Source organism: Eptatretus burgeri, chromosome 1 (assembly GCF_056783735.1).
Source record: "Eptatretus burgeri isolate ZD-2024b chromosome 1, Ebu_testis_v1, whole genome shotgun sequence".
NCBI lineage: Eukaryota > Metazoa > Chordata > Myxini > Myxiniformes > Myxinidae > Eptatretus > Eptatretus burgeri.
Genome location: NC_140961.1, coordinates 136,086,928 through 136,108,282, shown reverse-complemented (window position 1 = coordinate 136,108,282; position 21,355 = coordinate 136,086,928). Strand labels below are relative to the sequence as shown.

Genomic DNA, 21,355 nt, shown 5'->3' with positions numbered 1-21,355 from the left:
TTTCTAACCTATGAGTAATGTGTTGTAGGCATGTTACGCGATTGTTGACACACGTCCACACACGTTACTTGTAAGTTACTCATAAGTCGAAACGCGTCAAGGTAATGGTTAGCGTAAGTGTTCCAAACTCCCTGGTTTTTATTTTTTTATTTTCTTTGGTATGACGGTGATGTTGACACTTCGATTTCTAGTGCGGTTATGATTTAAATCCTTGAGCGGCAGCTTATTAATTATATTATATTATAACCGTACTAGAAATCAAAGTGTCAACATCACTGTCATACCGAAGATAAAAAACAAACAAACAAAAAAACCAGGGAGTCTGGAACACTGACGCTAACCATTACCTCGACGTGTTTCGACTTATGAGTAACTTACAAGGAACTTTTGTCGACGTGTGCCAACGATCGCATATCATGCGTACAACTTATTCCCATCGCATGCGGAACGTGTGAGGCATACGGCAAGTACGTCGTAAAATGTTTAACATGTTTAAAATTTCAAGACGTACTCCACTTACTGCGACGTATGATAGCGTACTTTAGCTTTCTATTCACGTTGTCGTGATCCCACCTGTTTAATATCTTCTAGCAAGAAATACTGACGTTAATGTCCGAGTTTCAAGCAGTCCAAGTGTGGACAAAGAGAACACAAAACACTTTCCACTGTGTTTCAGATCGACCTCCAGGGATAGGCACGATCTTTTATTGGCTCGGTCTCCAAAAGGCTGGTAACAGAATTGAATACACAGCACAAAATCTGCCAGAACTCTTGGCAACAAAGTTCCAAAACACAAACTGCACAACTCACAGCTTCGCTCACGATATCCGGGAATAACGATCACAGTCTTCCGGATTTGACTCAATCCTTTAATCGGAGCTATCAACGATCAGCGTGACTGGGCTGTCGAGAGTCTTTTAAAAAAACACTTGAAAATGGCATTCAAACATGCGATTCGGAGCGCGAGATATATTTTCCACTCGCGATCTTAGAGCCGCGTCTGCTCCTAACAATGGCGCCCGCAGCTCTCCTCGGTCCACCCACCACGTGCCGACAAGCCAACCAATCCCTGGGAGCCTGAAAAAGGTCACGTGACATGGTGGGTGGGGCACTAAATTTGGTGAGAACATGGTTTTTCTCACAGTCCTCCCCACCTAAAATATAACCCGTCGGATAGACGGCGTTTTGAAACCAGTTATTGTACTAGTTGCAAATCACAGGGCAATATGATGGCGGTGATCATTAACATTCTTGTACAATAAACAATGTTCATCCACAACACAATATTAAACACACTACACTACATTAATATCTACCCCCCCCCCCCATATTTACCCATCGCCCGTACCACAATAGAGAGACAAAGGGAACCAAACTTAAGTTGGGGAAAGCGTTTACAGGAGGGAAAACGGATCGAGGAGCAATGCTCCTTCGGGAGGAACAAAGGGCCCCAAACCGGTATCCCCTCTCCGACTGTGGGCTTAACTTAAACTTTGGTGCTCCTTGTCTACTAGATGGCGACTAAGGAGGTCAGCTAGTCTGTTCTCCACTCCTTTCACGTGTTTGACTGTGAGGTCGTATTCTGAGAGGAGAAGCGCCCAGCTCAGAATACGCTAGTTGGAGGTTTTGGCTTGGCTGAGCCAACCGAGCGGGTGGTGGTCACGGTAGATGGTGGTGGGTCCATGGCCAATATAGACAGCTAGCGCAATAGCGCTTGATGTCTCGCGACATGGCGGGCCATATGAACTGATCCTGGACCTTGGCTAAGGTCTTGGCCGCTCCGACATGACCCGAGTAAATACTGTCATGGGCTAATGGCATGACTGACTGACGATACCTCCCCGGTACGACAACTCGGTGTCGTACCCTCCACGTCTGGGTGGAGGACATGTTATTGGGGGAATATTTAGGCATCAGCACACCTGCACCATTCACATAGTAGCCTGTTCGTCCAGACCCGGAGTCTTCTCCCTTTTCCCGAGGGTGGCAAGGGTGGGATCGAAGTGCTTATCTTCCACTCGACTGGTTACCGCAGACAATGTGGGAGTGACCTCAGTCACAGAACTGGGGTTGCTAACCGCCTCGGAGGACTGATCCTCCTCACCGGATTCACCGACCGGCGAACATGTAGCTGGGGTCCCCGTGACACAGACAGGAACAGTCCCTGAGGAGCCCTGCTCCTGAGGTTGGCCTGACTGGAGGCTCGGGTGGACTTCAGTCGAAGCAACGTCACCGTCTGAGGCTGGAGTCGAGGTGCGAGGCTCCTCGGGCCAGAGTGAAGATATGTCTGACTCCGCCACTCTCTCTGCTTGTTTGCTCTGAGATCTAGTGATCACCCCACAGGTCAGAGTCAATAACTCCTCCCTGGCCATTACATCATTGCTAATCAGCAAGGATACCCACGGTACCGGGTAGTAGGGTACCACCGCACAGGTCATCGGACCCGTAAGAATGTCACTCCGGACCTCGATGAGAGCAAGGGGATACCAGCCAGGAACCTGGTTAATGCCCCGAAGGACGATATACTCGCCGGTATAATGCATCTGAGAGGCCGGAACTACTCCCGCCCGGAGAACACACAGCGTCGCCCCAGTATCCCGAAGGTATTGGGCCTTAAACTTCACCACCGAATCAGGGCCACCCACTAAGGCTGTCCCTGAATAATCCTGATACAGAGGATGAATGGACTTTGCCTCCGTGGCAGTGACCTCTGTCACCGATGCCACCGTCGTGCTCGAGGGCCCAGTTGATGACCTCCACTGACCTTCCTCCGATTTAACAGCCGGGTTGCCTCGATAGGCCGGACTAGCTGGGTTAGAGAAACAGCAGTCTCCACCGTGCTCCACGCGTTTGCAGAACTCGCACCAGGGCCATGCCCTGGCCTGTAGCGCGCGACCGCCACCAGTGGAGGGCATCGAGGAACCCTTTCCCTCGATCCAGCCACCGGGCAGACGGGGGGCGGTCTTGACCGCAGAATCCTCCGTCTTACGACGCGACTGCGTCTGCGTCAAAATCCCTCCAAGATGGCGTCCGCTGGTGAGAAGGTTCCTCCAATATGGCGTCTGCTGATGGAACGATGATCAGATGAAGGAAGATGGCGGCCCACTGTGGAATTTCTGTCTCAGTTCGAATGTCTCTTACTTGAATGAATCCCGGACCAGCCACCCATTTGTCGTGATCCCGCCTGTTTAATATCTTCCAGCACGAAATACTGACGTTAATGTCAGAGTTTCAAGCAGTCCACGTGTGGACAAAGAGAACACAAAACACTTTCCACTGTGTTTCAGATCGACCTCTAGGGGCAGGCACGATCTTTTGTTGGCTCGGTCTCCAAAAGGCTGGTAACAGAATTGAATACACAGCACAAAATCTGCCAGAACTCTTGGCAACAATAAAGTTCCAAAACACAAACTGCACAACTCACAGCTTCGCTCACGATATCCTGGAATAACAATCAGTCTTCCGGATTTAACTCAATCCTTTAGTCGGAGCTATCAACGATCAGCGCGACTGGGCTGTCGAGAGTCTTTTAAAAAAACCACTTGAAAATCGCATTCAAACATGCGATTCGGAGCGCGCGATATATTTTCCACTCGCGATCTTAGAGCCACGTCTGCTCCTAACAATGGCGCCCGTAACTCTCCTCGGTCCACCCACCACGTGCCGACTAGCCAACCAATCCCTGGGAACCTGTAAAAGGTCACGTGACGTGGTGGGCGGGGCACTAAATTTGGTGAGAACATGGTTTTTCTCACAACGTATACCAAACTTACCCATACCGTATTCGACGTGCGCCAGCGTTTTCGACACATTTTTCAGAGGTCGGCATACGCTGGCAAGATCGCCAAGGTGTGACTGCAATGTTGACACTTCCATTTCTCCGGCGGTTATGATTTGAATCATTGTGCGGCAGCCTTTTAATAGGCTACGCCACGTGATCGTCGGCGATACGTGCAGCGCGCTATGCATAAGTTAGACTATTGTTGGGCATAGGTTGTGAACGCCGACAACAGCCTAAGCATTGGTTGGTATAAGTTATCTATAAGACAACGAAACGTTCTGTGTCCGTTACTAATATGTTATGCATATGACCAACTCGTTATGAATACGTCCAAATCTTTAAAAAAAAACATCAAAAGTTCAGCGTAAGCCAGCGTTTTACATACATTTTGATACGTTGCCATTGCTGGCTAAAACGTCAAGGTATGACTGGGCCTTTACCATCTACGTGCACGATCGTGTTTACTGTTTATTTGTATTTTCTCCTTATTGCCATCAGTTCTTATTTTCTCCACTTTTCCCTCCACCCTCCTCCTATCCCTCCCAACTATACCCTCTGTTTCATGTCTTTAAAATATGCAATTTTTTAACACATGAAATTTTGTCTTAAAAATCCCTCCCAATTATACCCTCCACCTCTCAGCAACAAAATAAAAAAAACTCTTCCCTCCTTACCTTCCCCACATAACGACGTGACTTCCTGTACCGACTCTTATTCCTCCTCCTTCTGCCGACCTACCATCTTTCTTCCACTTTAGTCGACCCTCATTCACCATACACCTTCATGATTTTTTTGCTTTTTTTATTTTTTTAACCTTTCCTTTACCTAATCTTACCTAATCTTAAAAAAAAATCTTTAAATCTTTTCACCTTGCACCTCCCGCAACCATTTGTGTTTCTTTATCTCCTCTTCCTCTTCCTGCAACTTTCGCCGACCTACCATCTTCTTACTACTTCAGCCGATCCACATTCACCAACACCTTCACAATTTTTTTCTTCAACTGTTCCTTCACCTAATCTTACCTAATCTTTATCAAAAAATATACGGTCTCTTGAAATGTTTCATCTTCCTCTTTCACATGTGTGATTCTTGGTATTGTCTCATAATTCACTCTTCTTCTTCTTCAAAATACTTTTCAATTCGACCTTTCCTTCATCCCATGTCTAAAAAGTCCAACTGTGACAACGTTTCTTTTCTCCATCCTCTTAATTCTCCTTTTTGCCATCCCTCACATAATGTCTTGTCACATCTCTGACTTAAAATTTTTAAAATTCCAGTTTGCAATTCACTCATGTTCCATCAATCATCCTTTTTTCCCCAATTTCAGTGCAAATTCACCCCACCTCCTCAAATCTACCTCCTCCTAACTCCTCAACTGTTATACCCTCTCTTTACCCCTCCCATGTTGCCCCTCATCACACCTTCCCTCATAGCATCTCTTCACTGTCTTCTGCTTTTGTATCAGCTCCTCCTCTGTTGTTCCAAAGTGTGTGGTGTTCTAACATCTGTGGGCTCCTTTCTAACCGAACAGATATCTCATACTCTCAATCAGTACATTCAACACCTCAAACATGCTCCTTTCTTCCTCTCAGCACACCCTTCCTCTCTTCCCAACCCCCCAAATATTGTACCTCCCACTGCCTGCTCCCTTCTTCACCAGACCACTACCAAGTCTCCTCCTTCCCCTCTCCCCACCTCTCCCTTCCTCTCCCATCGCCCTCCTGCCCCTTGGCCGTACCTGCTCTCATTGTCTCCCCTCCCTCTCACCCCTCTTCAAAGCAACCTTCACACTTTTCCCCCTCCAAGCTTCCTTCTCACCTTTCTCAAAAACTCTCCCCTCACCCTTTTCCCTCCAATCTCTCCCCTCATTCCCCCTTCTCAAAGTTGCTCCCCTCCCATCCCCAAAAACTGCCTCCTTCACCTGCCCCCTCTTCCATCCCATCACTCCACCTCCTCCAATCTTCAACTGCCCTCTGCCCCCTCTCTTATTACTCCCCTCTGTGACTCATCCCATCACCACCGAGCCTTTCCTCCTCATCCGGCCCTCTCCCCTAGCTCTTCTGCAACCCCCCACACTCCCACACTCTCTTCAATGGAACAAACTCCCACACTCTCTTAAATCCCACTCTTCCCTCCAGGTCTTCAAAACAGCTGTTCACCACCATCTCTTATTTTCCCCCATCCAAAACCTCGATCTTTTCTACCCCCATTAATCCACCCCAAACCCACCTCCTTCAAATTCCCTGCTTTCCTTCCTGAAAGTTCCTTTTAGTGTATGGACCTGAAATTCCCTGTAATGTCCATCTTGTTTACCCCGTGTACCCCACCCGCATCCCTCACCCTTCCACAGATCTCCTAATGTCTGGGCCCCACCATTCTGTGCTTCCCTCGCCCCCCCCCCTTTTGTCTCCTGCTCCCCTTATTGTACATTTTGTGTGTTAGCTCTTATTTGAGCCCCGACATTGTTTACAAAAAAATATATGAAGAATAACTGAAGAAACAAACAAGTGAAGAAATATGTCGTGGAGATGGTCAAGTATATATAAATATATATTTAAAGGTGGTATGTAGGTTGCAGTGATGGTAAAGTGTACATCACTAAATATCTCAGGATGAAGCACAGAGAGGGCAGAGGGTGCAAGACCAGAAAGGAGGCAGAAGACAGAGAGACCACCGACCTGTCGGCGATGGTAAAGTGATAGGCCCAGAGACTCAGCTTCACCCCAGGAGATTCCATTAATCCTGAAGGCTTTGGTTTCCACAGCATCAAACTGAGCAAAGTGCAAGGCAGGGTGCCAGTCCAGATGAGAGAGCAGTACTCCATCAAGCTGCGGATGAAAGCCTTGTCGGTGGATCGGAGTTGAGGTGTGCCAAGGAAGGACGGCAGCTGGCTTTGGAGGCCAACTTTGAAATGTGGTGTTCCCTATCTTGGCTGAGAGTGAGACCCAAGAGTTTCAGTAACTGAACTTCTTTGAGAGGGTTGATGGGAGGGTTTGCTGTAAGGTTATTTTGGGAGAGAGAGAGAGAGAGAGAGAGAGAGAGAGAGAGAGAGAGAGAGAGAGAGAGAGAGAGAGAGAGAGAGAGAGAGAGAGAGAGAGAGAGAGAGAGAGAGAGAGAGAGAGAGAGAGAGAGAGAGAGAGAGAGAGAGAGAGAGAGAGAGAGAGAGAGAGAGAGAGAGAGAGAGAGAGAGAGAGAGAGAGAGAGAGAGAGAGAGAGAGAGAGAGAGAGAGAGAGAGAGAGAGAGAGAGAGAGAGAGAAAGAGAGAGAGAGAGAGAGAGAGAGAGAGAGAGAGAGAGACACAGAGACACAGAGACACAGAGACACAGAGACACAGAGACACAGAGACACAGAGACACAGAGACACAGAGACACAGAGACACAGAGACACAGAGACACAGAGACACAGAGACACAGAGACACAGAGACACAGAGACACAGAGACACAGACACCTCACGCTTGAAAGACATAATCCAAGTTGGACCAGTTTGTGATTTTGTCAAAATCTGAAGAGAGGGAAGAGGCTGCTGCCTATCTATTTGAAGGATGAGGAATGTCATGGCAGAGGGTGTATTCATCAAGAATGAGATAAATAGGATTTTCCAGAGAGCTATTGATGAATATTAGGAATAGAATAGCACATAGGCCACTGCCTTGGGTCACTCTAGCCTTTACTGGGAGAGGAGATGAAAGGATTCCATTGAGAGCCCACACTTTAGCAACGAGAGTGAAGGAATTCAGTAACCCAAGAGGAGAGTTGGTCTTGCATGCCAAACACAAAGAGTTTGGATGCCAAAAAAGGATGCCAGACTGTAGCGAAAGCTGATATGTCTACAGAGACGGCTCTGTCTTACATTGAGAACAGAGACGGCTCTGTTCTCATGTCTTACATTGAGGGCTTCCATCCATTGTTGATAGAGTAGAAGCAGCATGAGCAAGGTGGAGTGACCTGGTCTGAATCCAAATTGATCTGAGATGAGGTCATTGGAGAAAAGGAATGATTTCATATCAACTTTGATGATGGATTCAATGACCTTGCTGATGATTGCAAGTAAGCTGAACGTTCTGTGGTTAAGGGGATCTGTTCTTGCACATTTTTTTTTCTGGAATACAGTGATGTTGGCTGATTTCCAAGCAGATGGAATATGACCTCAGGCAAATTATAGGATTGGGGGACTTTCAAAGCAGATAAACAATCATTTCCAATCGATATTTCACTTGAGAATGAAATCAAATTGGTTTTGATGAAGACGTCAAAATGATTGTGCTGTAAACATCAGTTTACATTTTTTCTGGCATCTCTGAGTGCATTTCATGGGCTCAGGATCTGCCCTTGCACAAGATGCCATACAATCTGCACTTTGCCCAAATAATGTATTTGTTGTACTCTGAGATAGAGTTAAATGGGGCTGTCAGGGTAGCCTAGACAGGGGTCCCCAGATATTTGAATCATTCCTTTGCACCTCGTGGGCCACACAACCAAAGACATTTTAACAAGTAATAACTACATTCTGTGGACACCACCCCTTTTAAATGTTCTTCCATACAAGCTTGTCTATTTGCTCCCCATCACTGCAAATATATATACTGTATCTCAGGCAATTTGGGTCATTCAGCAAGAGCATTACAGGAACAACTGAATAAAATTGATAGACAACAATACCCCATATTCGCCACAGCACCTCGCCATCTGGCCTACGTGGGGAGATAAAGGGATGTAGATGCACGTCTACCCTCCTTCGTGACGAGATGAGCTCTGAGGAACATGGCAGTGGATGGTGATTGGGGTGGGGAGGGGGGCATGTTGAAATGTATATATATTTTTGTTCAAATTTGAAAACATGAATTTACCTGTCTTTTTATTACGTACCAAAATGATGCAAATCAAAGTGTTGAATTATAACCAACTGTATGTGTAGTAATACCCCAAATTGTTGGCAGAGTGAGCAGCCGAGAGAATGTGCAAGTCTGCTGCAGGCAGGGTGATTCATTAATGTGTGTGCTGTCCCTCGGATGGATGTTAAATTGGATGTCCCATCGCACAATCGCCTCAAAGCTATCTAGTTATCGCTGGCACCAGCTGGTTCGTGAAAGACTTGGGTCAAACTTCCCTCGGCCGAACCCGGCCAATCCATCGAGAAGGTGGGATTAATAACATAAATAACATTTAACATAAATACTCGTTAATCCACCCCGTTAATCCTCCCTACATAAGAAAAATGTTATAAACCAATTTGCAACCTATTGATTTACCAACCGGGTTCATGTGATGAACGCCAAGTGAGAAGCTGTGACACTGCAGTGATATTTCAGAGTAAAACTACACCATTCCTGTTCATCACCACATAAGAATACCTGTGCAGTCTTTCCACAGCCCTCCCGTAACAGATTGGAGCAGTTTATTGCCGCACAAAATGTCATTTTAACATTTATTTGGCTTTTTCAATCTGGGATGCATTCAAAACTAACTTGATCCATGACCTGAGTCAGCCAAGTAGTGCTAACGAAGATGGTGCGGGTCATGTGACCTCAAGCTCATGACTGCGACACTTTTCACAGGTTATGAGCATTCTGTTTATTTTCAATGTTTTATTTATTTTGGTGTGGATTAAATCCATATATGTTATTAAATTGTTTTAATACTTGTTTCAGTTGATTTAGGTGATGGTTTGGATAGGTATCGCTTTTGGAATGGTTCTGTCCAGTGTCCATTTCCCTCTTACCCTCCCCCCCCCCCCCGCCCCTCACAATTTTGGACTGGTTTGGTGAGTCCACATTTACGTTCGATTTCTTTTCGTAATAAAATGATTAATGCTTAATATATTTTTTAATTTTTGGTTGCGTGCACTTGGCCAGAGTCAAAATAACTTCCTCGCATTGGAATCAACATCATGGCTTTAGCAGTTGATGAGGTAGATCGGGCTACAGTTTTACATTGTTTTGAGAGGTGAACAAGCATGAGAACTGAGAAGTACAAATTGGCGATTTAGCGATCTTCCGATGTGATTTCGCGATATATTTTGGCGTCTTTTTAACTCTTCATACTTCAGAAAAAGGTCGAGAATAAAAGTTATGGCTTTCAAATGCCTATGACTTCACTCTTTAGGAGTTTATGAGTATATCATTGTGTACACATTTGAATGGGTGGCAATTTTTTCCACGTATCAGCCCTCTATCTGGAGTACTACTGTAATCCTATATATATATATATATATATATATATATATATATATATATATATATATATATATATATATATATATATATATATATATATATATATATATATATATATATATATATATATATATATATATATATATATATATATATTATAAAATCTCCTGCATAAAACCCTACTGATGTTTATGATTTACCAAGTTGTTCTGAATGGATAAATATCAGAGGCCATTAACACATAATTAGGAGCAGATATACAATAAAAACATGAGAGGGGATTTACTCAGAAATAATTTTGCACCATGGATCAATCAATCCATTGACTGATAAATCTATTGATGGGGGATGAGAATTAACTCAGCAGTCCAGACAGTTATGCGCTGTTGTCTGGCTGTGGACCACTCTGTGCCTTTTGAGGACCCTTGCCCATGAGGTATGCACACTCACCTCTCCTCTCAGCTGTCTAGCCTGGGTTTGAATCTCAGCCCAGCTATAAATTGTCATCTCGGTGTTTCTGCAGGCAGGATGATTCATTAATGTGTCTGCCATCCCTTGGATGGTAGTTAAACTGGGCATCCCCTCTGCCGGCTTTAGTTGATGGACGTAAGGATCCCATGTTGTCCTTTGCGAAGAGTAGGTCAGATATCTATTCCAAATTCCTGCCTTAACTTACTTAGTCAAGTGTCAGGTTTGGCCAGCTGATTCCTGAAAGACCTGGGCCAAAAACATCCCCTGGCCAACCCCACAAAAACATGGAAATAATTGGGGCTGTCAAATAATAATAATAATAAAAATGGACATTAAGCTTCTGGTATGATCATTTTAGCATTTATAGTCCATCTTTGAGCTCTACCCTCGGTTCATTCAACTGTTAAAGAATGATGCAGTAATTCTTCATTACATCTATTTTGACTGTTGCTGGAAATCAGAAGAAAAGTGTTAAACTCTGACAAAAGCTTGCTACTTCAATAATAATGTGCAAAATGGAGCAATTCGCCCAAACTTGCTGGACTACCCATAATTTCTTTCACTCCTAATGCAATAACCTTGTTCCCACCACATGTTCAATGTCTTCAGGTCAGGTGGAGGATCGGGAATCGGTTCGTCCCCTCCACCCCGTAGAAGGAGATCTTGTATTGATTTGGCTTTCGTCGGAGGAGCTGAATGGCGGTGGCAGTCCCAGCTGCAACCAGTCTACACAATTTAATCACCATCTTGCTTATGTCAGGAAATTTTCCTGGATGGGAACACGTATGGTTTCGCAAACACCACCATTTTTATTTCATTGCCTTATTTGGCTCGTTGTCGACCATGCGTTGCATCAGTTGCACATCTTACAAAATTATGTTACTGCAATTCTCTTTGTTGTCCACTTGAAATGAAAGTATGGTCATAAGCTCATTGAACCAAGGTTTAACAACCCTATTTTATTGTATACAGATTTGAGGCTTACGGAGGAGTTAGAACACAGAACTAACCAGGACCTAACAGAACAACAAAAAAGGGGGGGGGGACACATGAACAGCAGGGTTAATTGAGAAAATAGAGGGAGACTTGTGATAAGAGAGGTGGTGAAGAATGAGTTCAACTGGAGGACATTGTGGAATCAGAAGCAAATTCTCAGGAAGGAAAGACTACAAAATTGGAAAGAGGTGAGATTGGGGAGGTTTATGAGGTATACAAGATCATGGTTGTGGATGGGAGATGAACTGAGATGATGAATTGCTGCCATCTTCAACCCCTGGAGGGAAGAATGGGATTTTGGAGTAATATAAAACCACACCCATAAGTCCATGGGCCCAGACCCAAATTTTCACGAACCGGAAACATCTGAGGAAGCAAATTCTAGTTGTTTTTTTAAAGCAGTACATATCTGTGTGAGGGTAAGTTGAAAAGTATCCGCAATTATCTATCTATAATCTATAATTCCAGCAATCTCTGTGTGTCTGTCTGTCTGTTTGTCTGTGACCGTCGTTTCTCGACGACCGCCGGTCCGATCTGATTGAAACTTGCCAGGAATATTGCCGGGGACCCGCGGATGTGCCTTTTCGAGGTCTGATATCGATCGGACGAGCGGTTCCCAGGTTACAGCCATTTATGTCGACCAATGACGAGACACGGTGCTATGACGTCACGAATGACGTCACAATTAATATTTATTTATTTATTTATTTATTTTGCACGATCGACGGTCCGATCTGATTGAAACTTGCCAGGAATATTGCCGGGGCCCCGCGGATGTGCTTTTCAAGGTTTGATATTAATCGGATAAGCGGTTCCCAAGTTACGGCCATTTATCTGTCCACCAATGACAAGGCATGGTGCTATGACATCACAAATGACATCACAATTAATATTTATTTATTATTATTATTATTATTTTTTGCACGATTGACGGTCCGATCTGATTGAAACTTGCCAGGAATATTGTTGGGGACCCGCGGATGTGCCTTTTCAAGGTTTGAGAGTGGGGGCGAGAGAAAGGAGCGAGAGAGGAGGGGGGAGAGAGGAGGAGGCGAGAGAGGGGGCGTGAGAGTGGGGGCGAGAGAGGAGGGGGGGGAGTGAGAGAGAGGGGGCGTCACAATTATTCTTCGTTTGATATGGCGTCACAATTGACGCTGGGGACCTGAGTATGTTTCCCAGGTGTTTCCCAAGTTATGGCCATTTATGATACGGTTGGTACGATCTAATTGAAAAAATGCCCCAATCCAGTCGTCGTTTACGAGAGCGAAGGAACGAAGCTGCACATACTGGCACGCCTCACCCGCGAGAGAGGGTACTGGCACGAGAGAGGGGGAGAGAGGTGGGGGAGTGCTGAGGGGGGGGTGAAAAAATGCCCCAATCCAGTCGTCGTTTACGCACCAACGGGCACGCACCTATGGGCCTGCACTAGTTTGTTAAAAACTGTGTTGTGTTGATTACGTTGCTTATTTACTTGCAGGTACAAGCACGAACTGTCTGCACCATTGTGAAGCAGTTTCAATCTTGAGCAGTCAGTAAGTTGGGTTGCAAGGAAGTTAACATGACCACTCCTTTGCCTGTTTGCACCAAAGAAGGGCAGTGTACACTGATACAATTTTTATGGGGCAGTACCAGGAGCAGAAATTCATCGGAGAGTTTCAGCACAATATGGGAACAGTGCTTTTCCACAGTGGAGTGCGTATGATTGGATTCCCACAGTCGCACAAGTGTCACTGATGTTCAAAAACGGTTGCACAAGTGTCTGATGATGAATGATCTGGACACCCATCCACGTCCACAACAGAAGAAAACAATGAACGAGTCCGCACCATGATTCTGGATAACCGAAGGTCAGGTCAGGTCAGGTATGGGAGCATGTGCCAGAACAGCGCGTCGCTGCGTCCACTTTCCGCCGGTACTCCAGGGGCCTCCGTCTGGCCATCCCCCAGGCAGATGCCAGGCCCATCCCCATCTCCTTGAGATGCTGGTCAACCTGCTGTAACCATGAGGCACGTGGTCGGCCCACTGGCCTCCTCCACTCATGAGACTCCCTCGCTGAGAGAATCTGGTGAGCAGGATCAGCGTCAGGAAAACGAGCCACATGTCCATACAGCCGCAGCTGACGCTCACGGACTATGCAGGTAACAAATCTCATCCGAGTCTCTCTCAGCAACCGCTCGTTGGACACAAAATCCGACCAGCGATAGCCAAGGATTCTCCGAAGAGACCTGGTACCAAAGGAATTAAGTCTCCGTCTCAGATCCTTGGTCAAAGTTCAAGTCTCGCACCCATAGAGCAAGACTGGAAGTACCAAGGACCTGAAGACTCGGACTTTCGTCCTCCCGCACAGGTACCGGCAGCGCCACACCCCATGATCCAGTGAATCCATGACTCCCCAGGCCCGACCCAGACGTCTATTGACCTCCGGCTCACAACCTGCGGAGACATGAATATCACTGCCAAGGTAAGTGAATCTATCCACGACCTCAACATCCTCACCACAAACAGACACAGACAGGACAGCAGCATCCAAGATGTCACCGAAAGCCTGGATCTTTATTTTGACCCAAGAAATCCGTAATCCCAACGGCTCCGACTCCTCATTCAGCACCTCGAGGGCCCCCAAGAGGATGTCTAAAGTCTCCGCAAAGATGACTGCATCATCTGCAAAATCAAGGTCCGAGATCTTGACATTGCCAAACGATGCACCGCAACTTGATCTCTCCGACATCCTCCCTAAAATCCAGTCCATACAAGTGCTGAAAAGTGTGGGGGCAAGTACACATCCCTGACGAACTCCAGTAACAACTGGAAATAAGTCAGAGATGGTACCACCACACTTCACAGCACTCTCAGTACCAGAGTAGAGTTCAGACATCAGATCGATCAGTTTCGGTGGCACCCCACGAAGACCAAGAATCCTCCAGAGGACATCCCGATTCACTGAATCGAACGCTTTACAGAGATCAACATAGGCTGCAAGCAGCCCCTGCCGAAACTCTCGTCTGCGTTCGGTGAGGACACGAAGGGCAAGGATACGGTCAATCGTTGACCTCTTTGGTGTAAAGCCTGACTGCTCTGGACGCTGGTGCTCAAGCAGATGGTGGCGAACCCTATCAAGAATTATCCGAGCAAAGACCTTGCCCGGCACTGAGAGCAGCGTCACCCCTCGGTAGTTGTTGCAGTCTTGGCGATCACCCTTCCCTTTCCAGAGAGGGACAACAAGGCCCCTCTTCCAGTCAGTTGGGATGATGCCTGTGTTCCAGGCAGAGCACAAAACTGCATGCAACGACATGAGTGCAGCATTTCCACCAGCCTTGAGAAGTTCGGCATGGATGCCACAGATCCCTGGAGCTTTGCCCCGTTTCAACTGGTTCACCGCAGCCCGTGAATTGAACCCGTGAACTGGTTCACCGCAGCCCGAAGGTCGACTATTGATGAAGTGGCACAACATCTGATAGTGGGGCAGATAACAGCAATTTTTGAGAGGAATCGTGCAAATAATGATACAAGCATCAAATTTGGCACATTCGTTCTCCAGGGGATTCTAATCAAATCTGCCTGATTGGCCATTTGAAAATCCAAATTTTGAACAATTTGAAAAAAAAAAAAAAAACTTCAAAAAAGACAAGATCACGAATCAATGTTGGATGCTGGCTGAGAGTGGTGAATGTTTCAGAAACATCATCAAAGACGTTCCAAGTCTGCCATGCAGTTTTCTTCCCTTTACCGCGCAAGGCAGACACGACGTCACATCCAGTGAACGCATGGAAGTATGGGATCCCTCGAGCTTTCTCAGGCCCTATTGCAGAAACTTCCTCATGAACTGGAATCCATCGCGCCTTGGCTCCTTGGCCAAAGGCAATCCACATGTTCTCAAGACCTAGTTCCTGTAAGGATGGCAGTACAGATATTGCTATGACTAGTACGTCCGTGTCATTAACCTTAATGATAATGGCCTTGCTACCATCCGTCGTTGCATCCCTGGCGTGTACAAATATTCGAGTGTCAGCTTCTTCATGACAACATGGAGACAGCATCCAGTGACTTCCTTGTGTTGTAATGGCATCTTCTCCTTTTGTGACAATGACAGTGCTTGTCGTCTGTGCTTCACACATCTTTTCCGCAAGGAAGTGAAACAACTCAGTCTTGTTGCTGTCATCTCGAAGAAAGCTTCTCCAGTTACTTGGGGGTCTTACTGGTTCCTGTCACTTCTTCTGATTCCTTGCCCCCTTTTCGACCTTGCCTCGGACTTCAGACGACTTTTTGTACACATCAAGCACGACGTCCACCCTCTCGTACCTGGCACCAGAGGATTCCACCTTTGGAATGATGTCTTCTTTAGCATAGTCATCAAATATCTTTGAAGTGCGTGGAGGTCGGGCATTGATAAGTGCTGAGCCATCAATGATGACTGCATCTCCCCTTGGTTCTCTGTCTGGGATGTTCACTTGCGCTTCAAGAATTTCAACTGGCTGTGACTTCAAAATTTTTAGAAGTTTTTTTTTTTCTTCAAAATTTGGATTTTCAAATGGCCAATCTGGCAGATTTGATCAGAAAGCCCTGCAGAACAGAAATGCCAAATTTGATGCTTGTATCTTAATTTGCACGATTTTTCTACTATCTACTACACTATGAACATCAGTCATGTTTCTGCACATTAAATCATCAACAACTGACTAGGCTTTGATAACGTTTCTGCAAGATGGGTTCCAAAACAACTCACAGAAGAGCACAAGCGCAACTGTGTGACAATCTGCCAAAGCCTTTTGAACCGCTTTTGTCATGAAGGGAATGCTTTTTTGAGATGTATTGTCACTTTTCTGGGACTCACAAGGCCCAATTTTGGAACACTATCAAGAGGGGAGCACAGCGGTAAACAATGTCCATTATTGTGAAATGCTCTGGGACCAGTTGAAACCAGCTATTTGATGGAAATGTCAAGGGCTACTGTCAAAAGGTGTTCCATTGCTGCATGATAATGCCCATCCACACACTGCCGCTCATACTGTGGAAACCCTCTGGCAATTGAACTTTGAAGTGTTGGAGCATCGTCTGTACAGTCCTGACCTGGCCTCTTCAGGCTTTCACCTGTTTGGTCCACTCAGATACTTGAAGAGGCTGCCACTTTGCCAATGCCCAAGTGAAAGAAAGGGTGCATGTGTAGCTCGCCACTCAGCCAAAAACATTTTTTATGAGGGCATACAGAAGCTTGTGAACTGATGGACTGTGTGTTGAAAAAGAGGGGGTCTACATGGAAAAATGATGCTCTTGTACATGCTCAATTGTAGTTATATTATTTAAATAAATATATATTACGGATTCTTTCTGACTTGCCCTCGTATATGTTGTCCATATGTGATAACATTGACAGACTAGTCGCTTAAGAGTACTTTTAACATACTTTCTCTTGATTCCCTCAAAACAAAAAACTTGGAAAAATGCATGTCATAACATTGCACAAACGTTTATCTTATAATGAGTTTTACGACAACTATATGCAATGCAATGAGTGGTTACTTTAGATAAATGATATTATCTATATTCACCCTTGTGCAAATTAATTGACTCAAACATTAAAAATAATGAAAATGAGAATTTTAATCAAAATGATCATCTATTCGTATAATCTCGTCAACTTTTGTCACATTTTAATAGGAAGTATGTCTGCCTTTATTGTTTATCACCTCTTGAACTCACTTTGGCATAGAATCTATCAAGTTTTCAGTTTTCCTTGATCTGTTCGTCATGTTACCAGAGCTGCATTATGGCCTCTATTAGCTTGGTTTTCATGGTACAGTCCATTTTGCGCAGGCGAGATTTAATGATGGACCACAGATTTTCGATCGGATTCAAATCCGCAGAGTTTCCCAGCCAGTCCAACACCTTTATCTTGTTTCTTGTGAAGAAATTAGTCGCCACCTTTGACATATGACAGGAGCAATATCGTGCTGGAACACCCCTGAACCATATGGAACCGCCTTCTGCATCTCTGGAATCGCTTTTTCCTCTATCACTTCAATGTAATGGGCAGAATTCATCATCCCATGGATGGGACGAAGAGATCCCATGCCAGCATAACTGAAACAACCCCAGAACATTTTCTTTTCAGGGTGTTTTACGCATTGGTCGATGTGACATTCATGGACCTTCTCACCTGGGGAACGACAAACATGTTGACTCCTGTGTCCTTGAATGAAAAAGTGACGATCGTTGGAAAACATCACTTTCTGCTAATCCTCCTTTCCTCCAGTTCTGATACTTCTTGGCCCATAGCAATCTTTTACCCATCATTTTCTTCGTCAGTAGTTATTTTTAAACTGGTCTTTGTGCTATCCAACCCACATTCAGGAGCCTTCTTCGAACAGTGCTGGAACTCACAGCGACTCCTGATCTGGCTAGATCTTTTTGCAGATCATCGCTGGTCTTTCGAGGATCAAGTTTGCTTTGACGAATTAAAAACAAATCGTTTCTTGTGTCTTTTTAAGTTTTCTTCCACACTTTCCTTTACGCTTTGGTGACAGAGATCCAGTTGTGACAGCTTGATTGATAATCCGTGAGACGGAGCGTTGACTGACACGTACAATCATTGCGATCTCTCTCTGTGACTTCTCAGAGTGCTCGAATAGCGTAAAAATCTTCGTCCGCTTCCAAGGAGTGATGTCCATCGTCTCTCAGGAGCGGTGTGTTGAATGCCGAGTGAAACATTGGGGCTGACGTAAGGATCCCTATTGCATCATCCACCCAGTAGTATTGCATCACCCACCCAAAGTTCGTGCATGTGCAGTACAGCTAGGTCCAAACTACTCCTGAAAAGCTCTAACAAACGCTAACGACCTAAAGATAATAATAAACATGAATTTCATTGTAAAAACCAGTATATTATGGAGCGATAATACAAAATGTTTGAAAAACGTGAAAAAACGTCAGTGAGTCAATTAATTTGCATAACGGTGTATTAGTAAAACTCTCATCTTGTGCATATATATATAGTCATGCGCTGCATAACGATGTTTCGGGCAACGACGGATCGCATATACGACAGTGGTCCCATAATCGCATATACGACGGTGATCGCATATACGACGAATCTGCCAGCTCCATTATAATGGAGCTGAAAAATTCCTATCGCCGAGTGATGTTGCCGACGTAGCGCAGCCAGTCGTATAAAAATAGCACATACAATTATGTACAGTACATAATACTTAATAATGATGATAAACAACGATGTTACTGGTTTATGTATTTACTATACTGTACTTTTTATCGTTATTTTAGAGTGTATTCTTTCGACTTATAAAAAAAAAAGTTTACTGTGAAACAGCATGCCGTGTCACACAGCATTCTTCAACTGTACATCTCGTGTTTACCGCGGCTCTTAATTGCATCATTTTTCCGTGTGCTTGATTTAATCTCGTGTTGTTTTGTTCATCATGGCCCCTAAGGATTCATCAAAAAGTTAAAAAAATTTTTTAAGGTTATAAAGTAAAAAGTTAGTCAGCTAAGGTTAATTTATTATTGAAGAAAGAAATTATTTTTAAAAATTAATTTAGTGTAGCCTAAGTGTACAGTGTTTATAAAATCTACATATAATCTACCCGAAACAGGTGTACCATTTAAAAAAAAAAAAAAAATCTTTTGTACCTTTTCTATGTTTAGATACACAAATAATTACCATTGTGTTACAATTGCCTGCAGTATTCAGTACAGTAACATGCTGTACAGGTTTGTAGCCGAGGAGCAATAGGCTATACCATATAGCCTAGGTGTCTAAGTTTGTGTAAGTACGATGTTCGAAAAGTATGTTCGAAAACGAAAAAAAAAATGATGTTTGTACAATGATGACATCGCTTAACGACTCATTTCTCAGAACGTATATGTATGTGTGTATATATATATATATATATATATATATATATATATATATATATATGTATGTATATATATGTATGTGTATATATATATGTATGTATATATATATATATATATATATATGTATGTATATATATATATATATATATATATATATATATATATGTGTATATATATATATATGTATGTATATGTATATGTATGTATATATGTATGTGTATATATATGTATATATATATGTATATATAATATGTATATATATAATATGTATATATATATATATGTCAGCAATGCCAACCCTCCCGATTTCATCGGGAGGCTTCCGAAAATTCACCCAAACTCCCGCCCTTACGATCACTATCCTTATCCTCCCGAAATTTTGATATTTTTGCACTGTTCACTAATCAGAATGTACTAGTATGAGAATTGAATGAAAAGCATCGTCTGCTACGTATAGCATGTGGTAACTCCATAACGTTCGCTGCTACCAAATTGTACGTAAAAAATTGCAAATTCAAATGAGGAGCAGCGAAACATTGGGTCTGGATCTCGCTTATGCGATCATGCACTGAGATTTAGTGCATGCGGTATGTGTGCAATACAGTGCATGCGGTATGTATGCACAGTGTATATGCATGCGATACGCTCACTGCATGCAGCTGGGCCCCATACCAGCCCGGCGGTCGCGACCACCGTGCGGTGTTTAACAGCCGCTAGAGTTCTACGAGTCGCGCTGCAGCTGTGGAACATCGACTTCGAAGTTACCGATGCTTCAAGCCCTCGATGTTGATTACGAAATGGCAGAAAAGAAGCTTACGAAGACCAAGAAATGGTCTCAGAAGTGCAAGACCGAATACAGTCTCCAATACCCGTGTATTCGAAAGTCTGAAAGAGGAATTCATCATGCGTATTGTACAGTATGCAGTGTTGATATTTCAGTTGAGCACGGAGGTCGCGATGATATTCGGAAGCACGTTGGAAGCAAACGGCACACAGACATTGCAAAGGAGAGATCTTCGAGCACGAGTACCGGTACACTTCTGAATTATTTCACCAAACAAGGGACAAGCGAGGAAGACGATGTTACCCGAGCGGAACTTCTCTTTCGTGGATTTATTGTGGAACATAACTTGCCCATATCAGTCTCAGATCATGCTGGACCTCTATTTCAAAAGATGTTTCCAGATTCAAAAGTTGCTTCAAAGTATGGATGTGCAAGAACAAAAACTTCAGCAATAATTGGTGAGTTGTCAAATGTTACTGCTTCATCTATTGCCGATATTGCTAGACTAGCTCCATTTAGCCTAGCTACAGACGGTAGCAATGACAGTGGTGAGGCCCAGCTATATCCTGTCCTGATTTCGTACTATGACAACAGTGCTGGGATTGTGAAGCAAGGTTTGCTAAGTTTGCCTGCGTGCAAACAAGATTCCACTGGAGAAAACATTTTCAAACTGCTTGATCATGAGTTCAGTGACAGGAAAATTCCGTGGGGAAATTGTGTTTCCTTTTGTGCTGATAATGCCTCTGTCATGGTGGGCAAGCACAAAGGAGTCGCTGCTTATATCCACAAACAAAATCCAGAGTGCTACATCATGGGATGCCCTTGCCATATGATGCACAATACGGCCAAGAAGGCGGCTCAGGCCTTACCCATTGAATTAGATGACTTTCTCATCGATATTTACTACTACTTGGACAAAAGTAGTAAACGCGTCAAAGGAGTGAAAGCACTGCAAGAACTCTGTGATGCCCCGACACACAAGATTCTGAAGCATGTCGCAACAAGGTGGCTGTCCCTTGGTCAGTGCCTAGACAGGCTGATTGAACAGTGGGAGCCACTTCGCCTCTTCTTCAAAGAAGAAGTACGAAGAAAAATGCAACCAACTGTAGCCAAGACTCTAACAACGAGCAAGAAGGACGGCACTGTATCTACTGCCAGTACTGGCACTGCAGGATCAAGCACTAGTGGAGCAGCATTCACCACTACCACTGCAGTATCTGCTGCGAAGAAGACAGCAGGGACAGCACCAAAACCAATGCTGAGAGCAGGTAGCATCACC

The 21,355-nt window shown here is 44.4% G+C and overlaps 1 protein-coding gene across 6 annotated transcripts in view; it reads left to right on the top strand.

The window, feature by feature from the left end:
* The window catches only part of LOC147035510 (helicase senataxin-like), a 442,380-nt gene that overhangs the window by 187,093 nt on the left and 233,932 nt on the right, over window positions 1–21,355 (top strand). For all 6 annotated transcript variants that reach the window (XR_015062693.1, XM_085899538.1, XM_085899543.1 and 3 more), the window contains one exon: window positions 11,037–11,210. Coding sequence is in view for 5 of the 6 variants with exons in the window: in XM_085899538.1 (XP_085755664.1) it covers window positions 11,037–11,210 (174 nt within the window). In the remaining variant the exon portion in view is untranslated. The remainder of the gene's footprint in view (window positions 1–11,036; window positions 11,211–21,355) is intronic.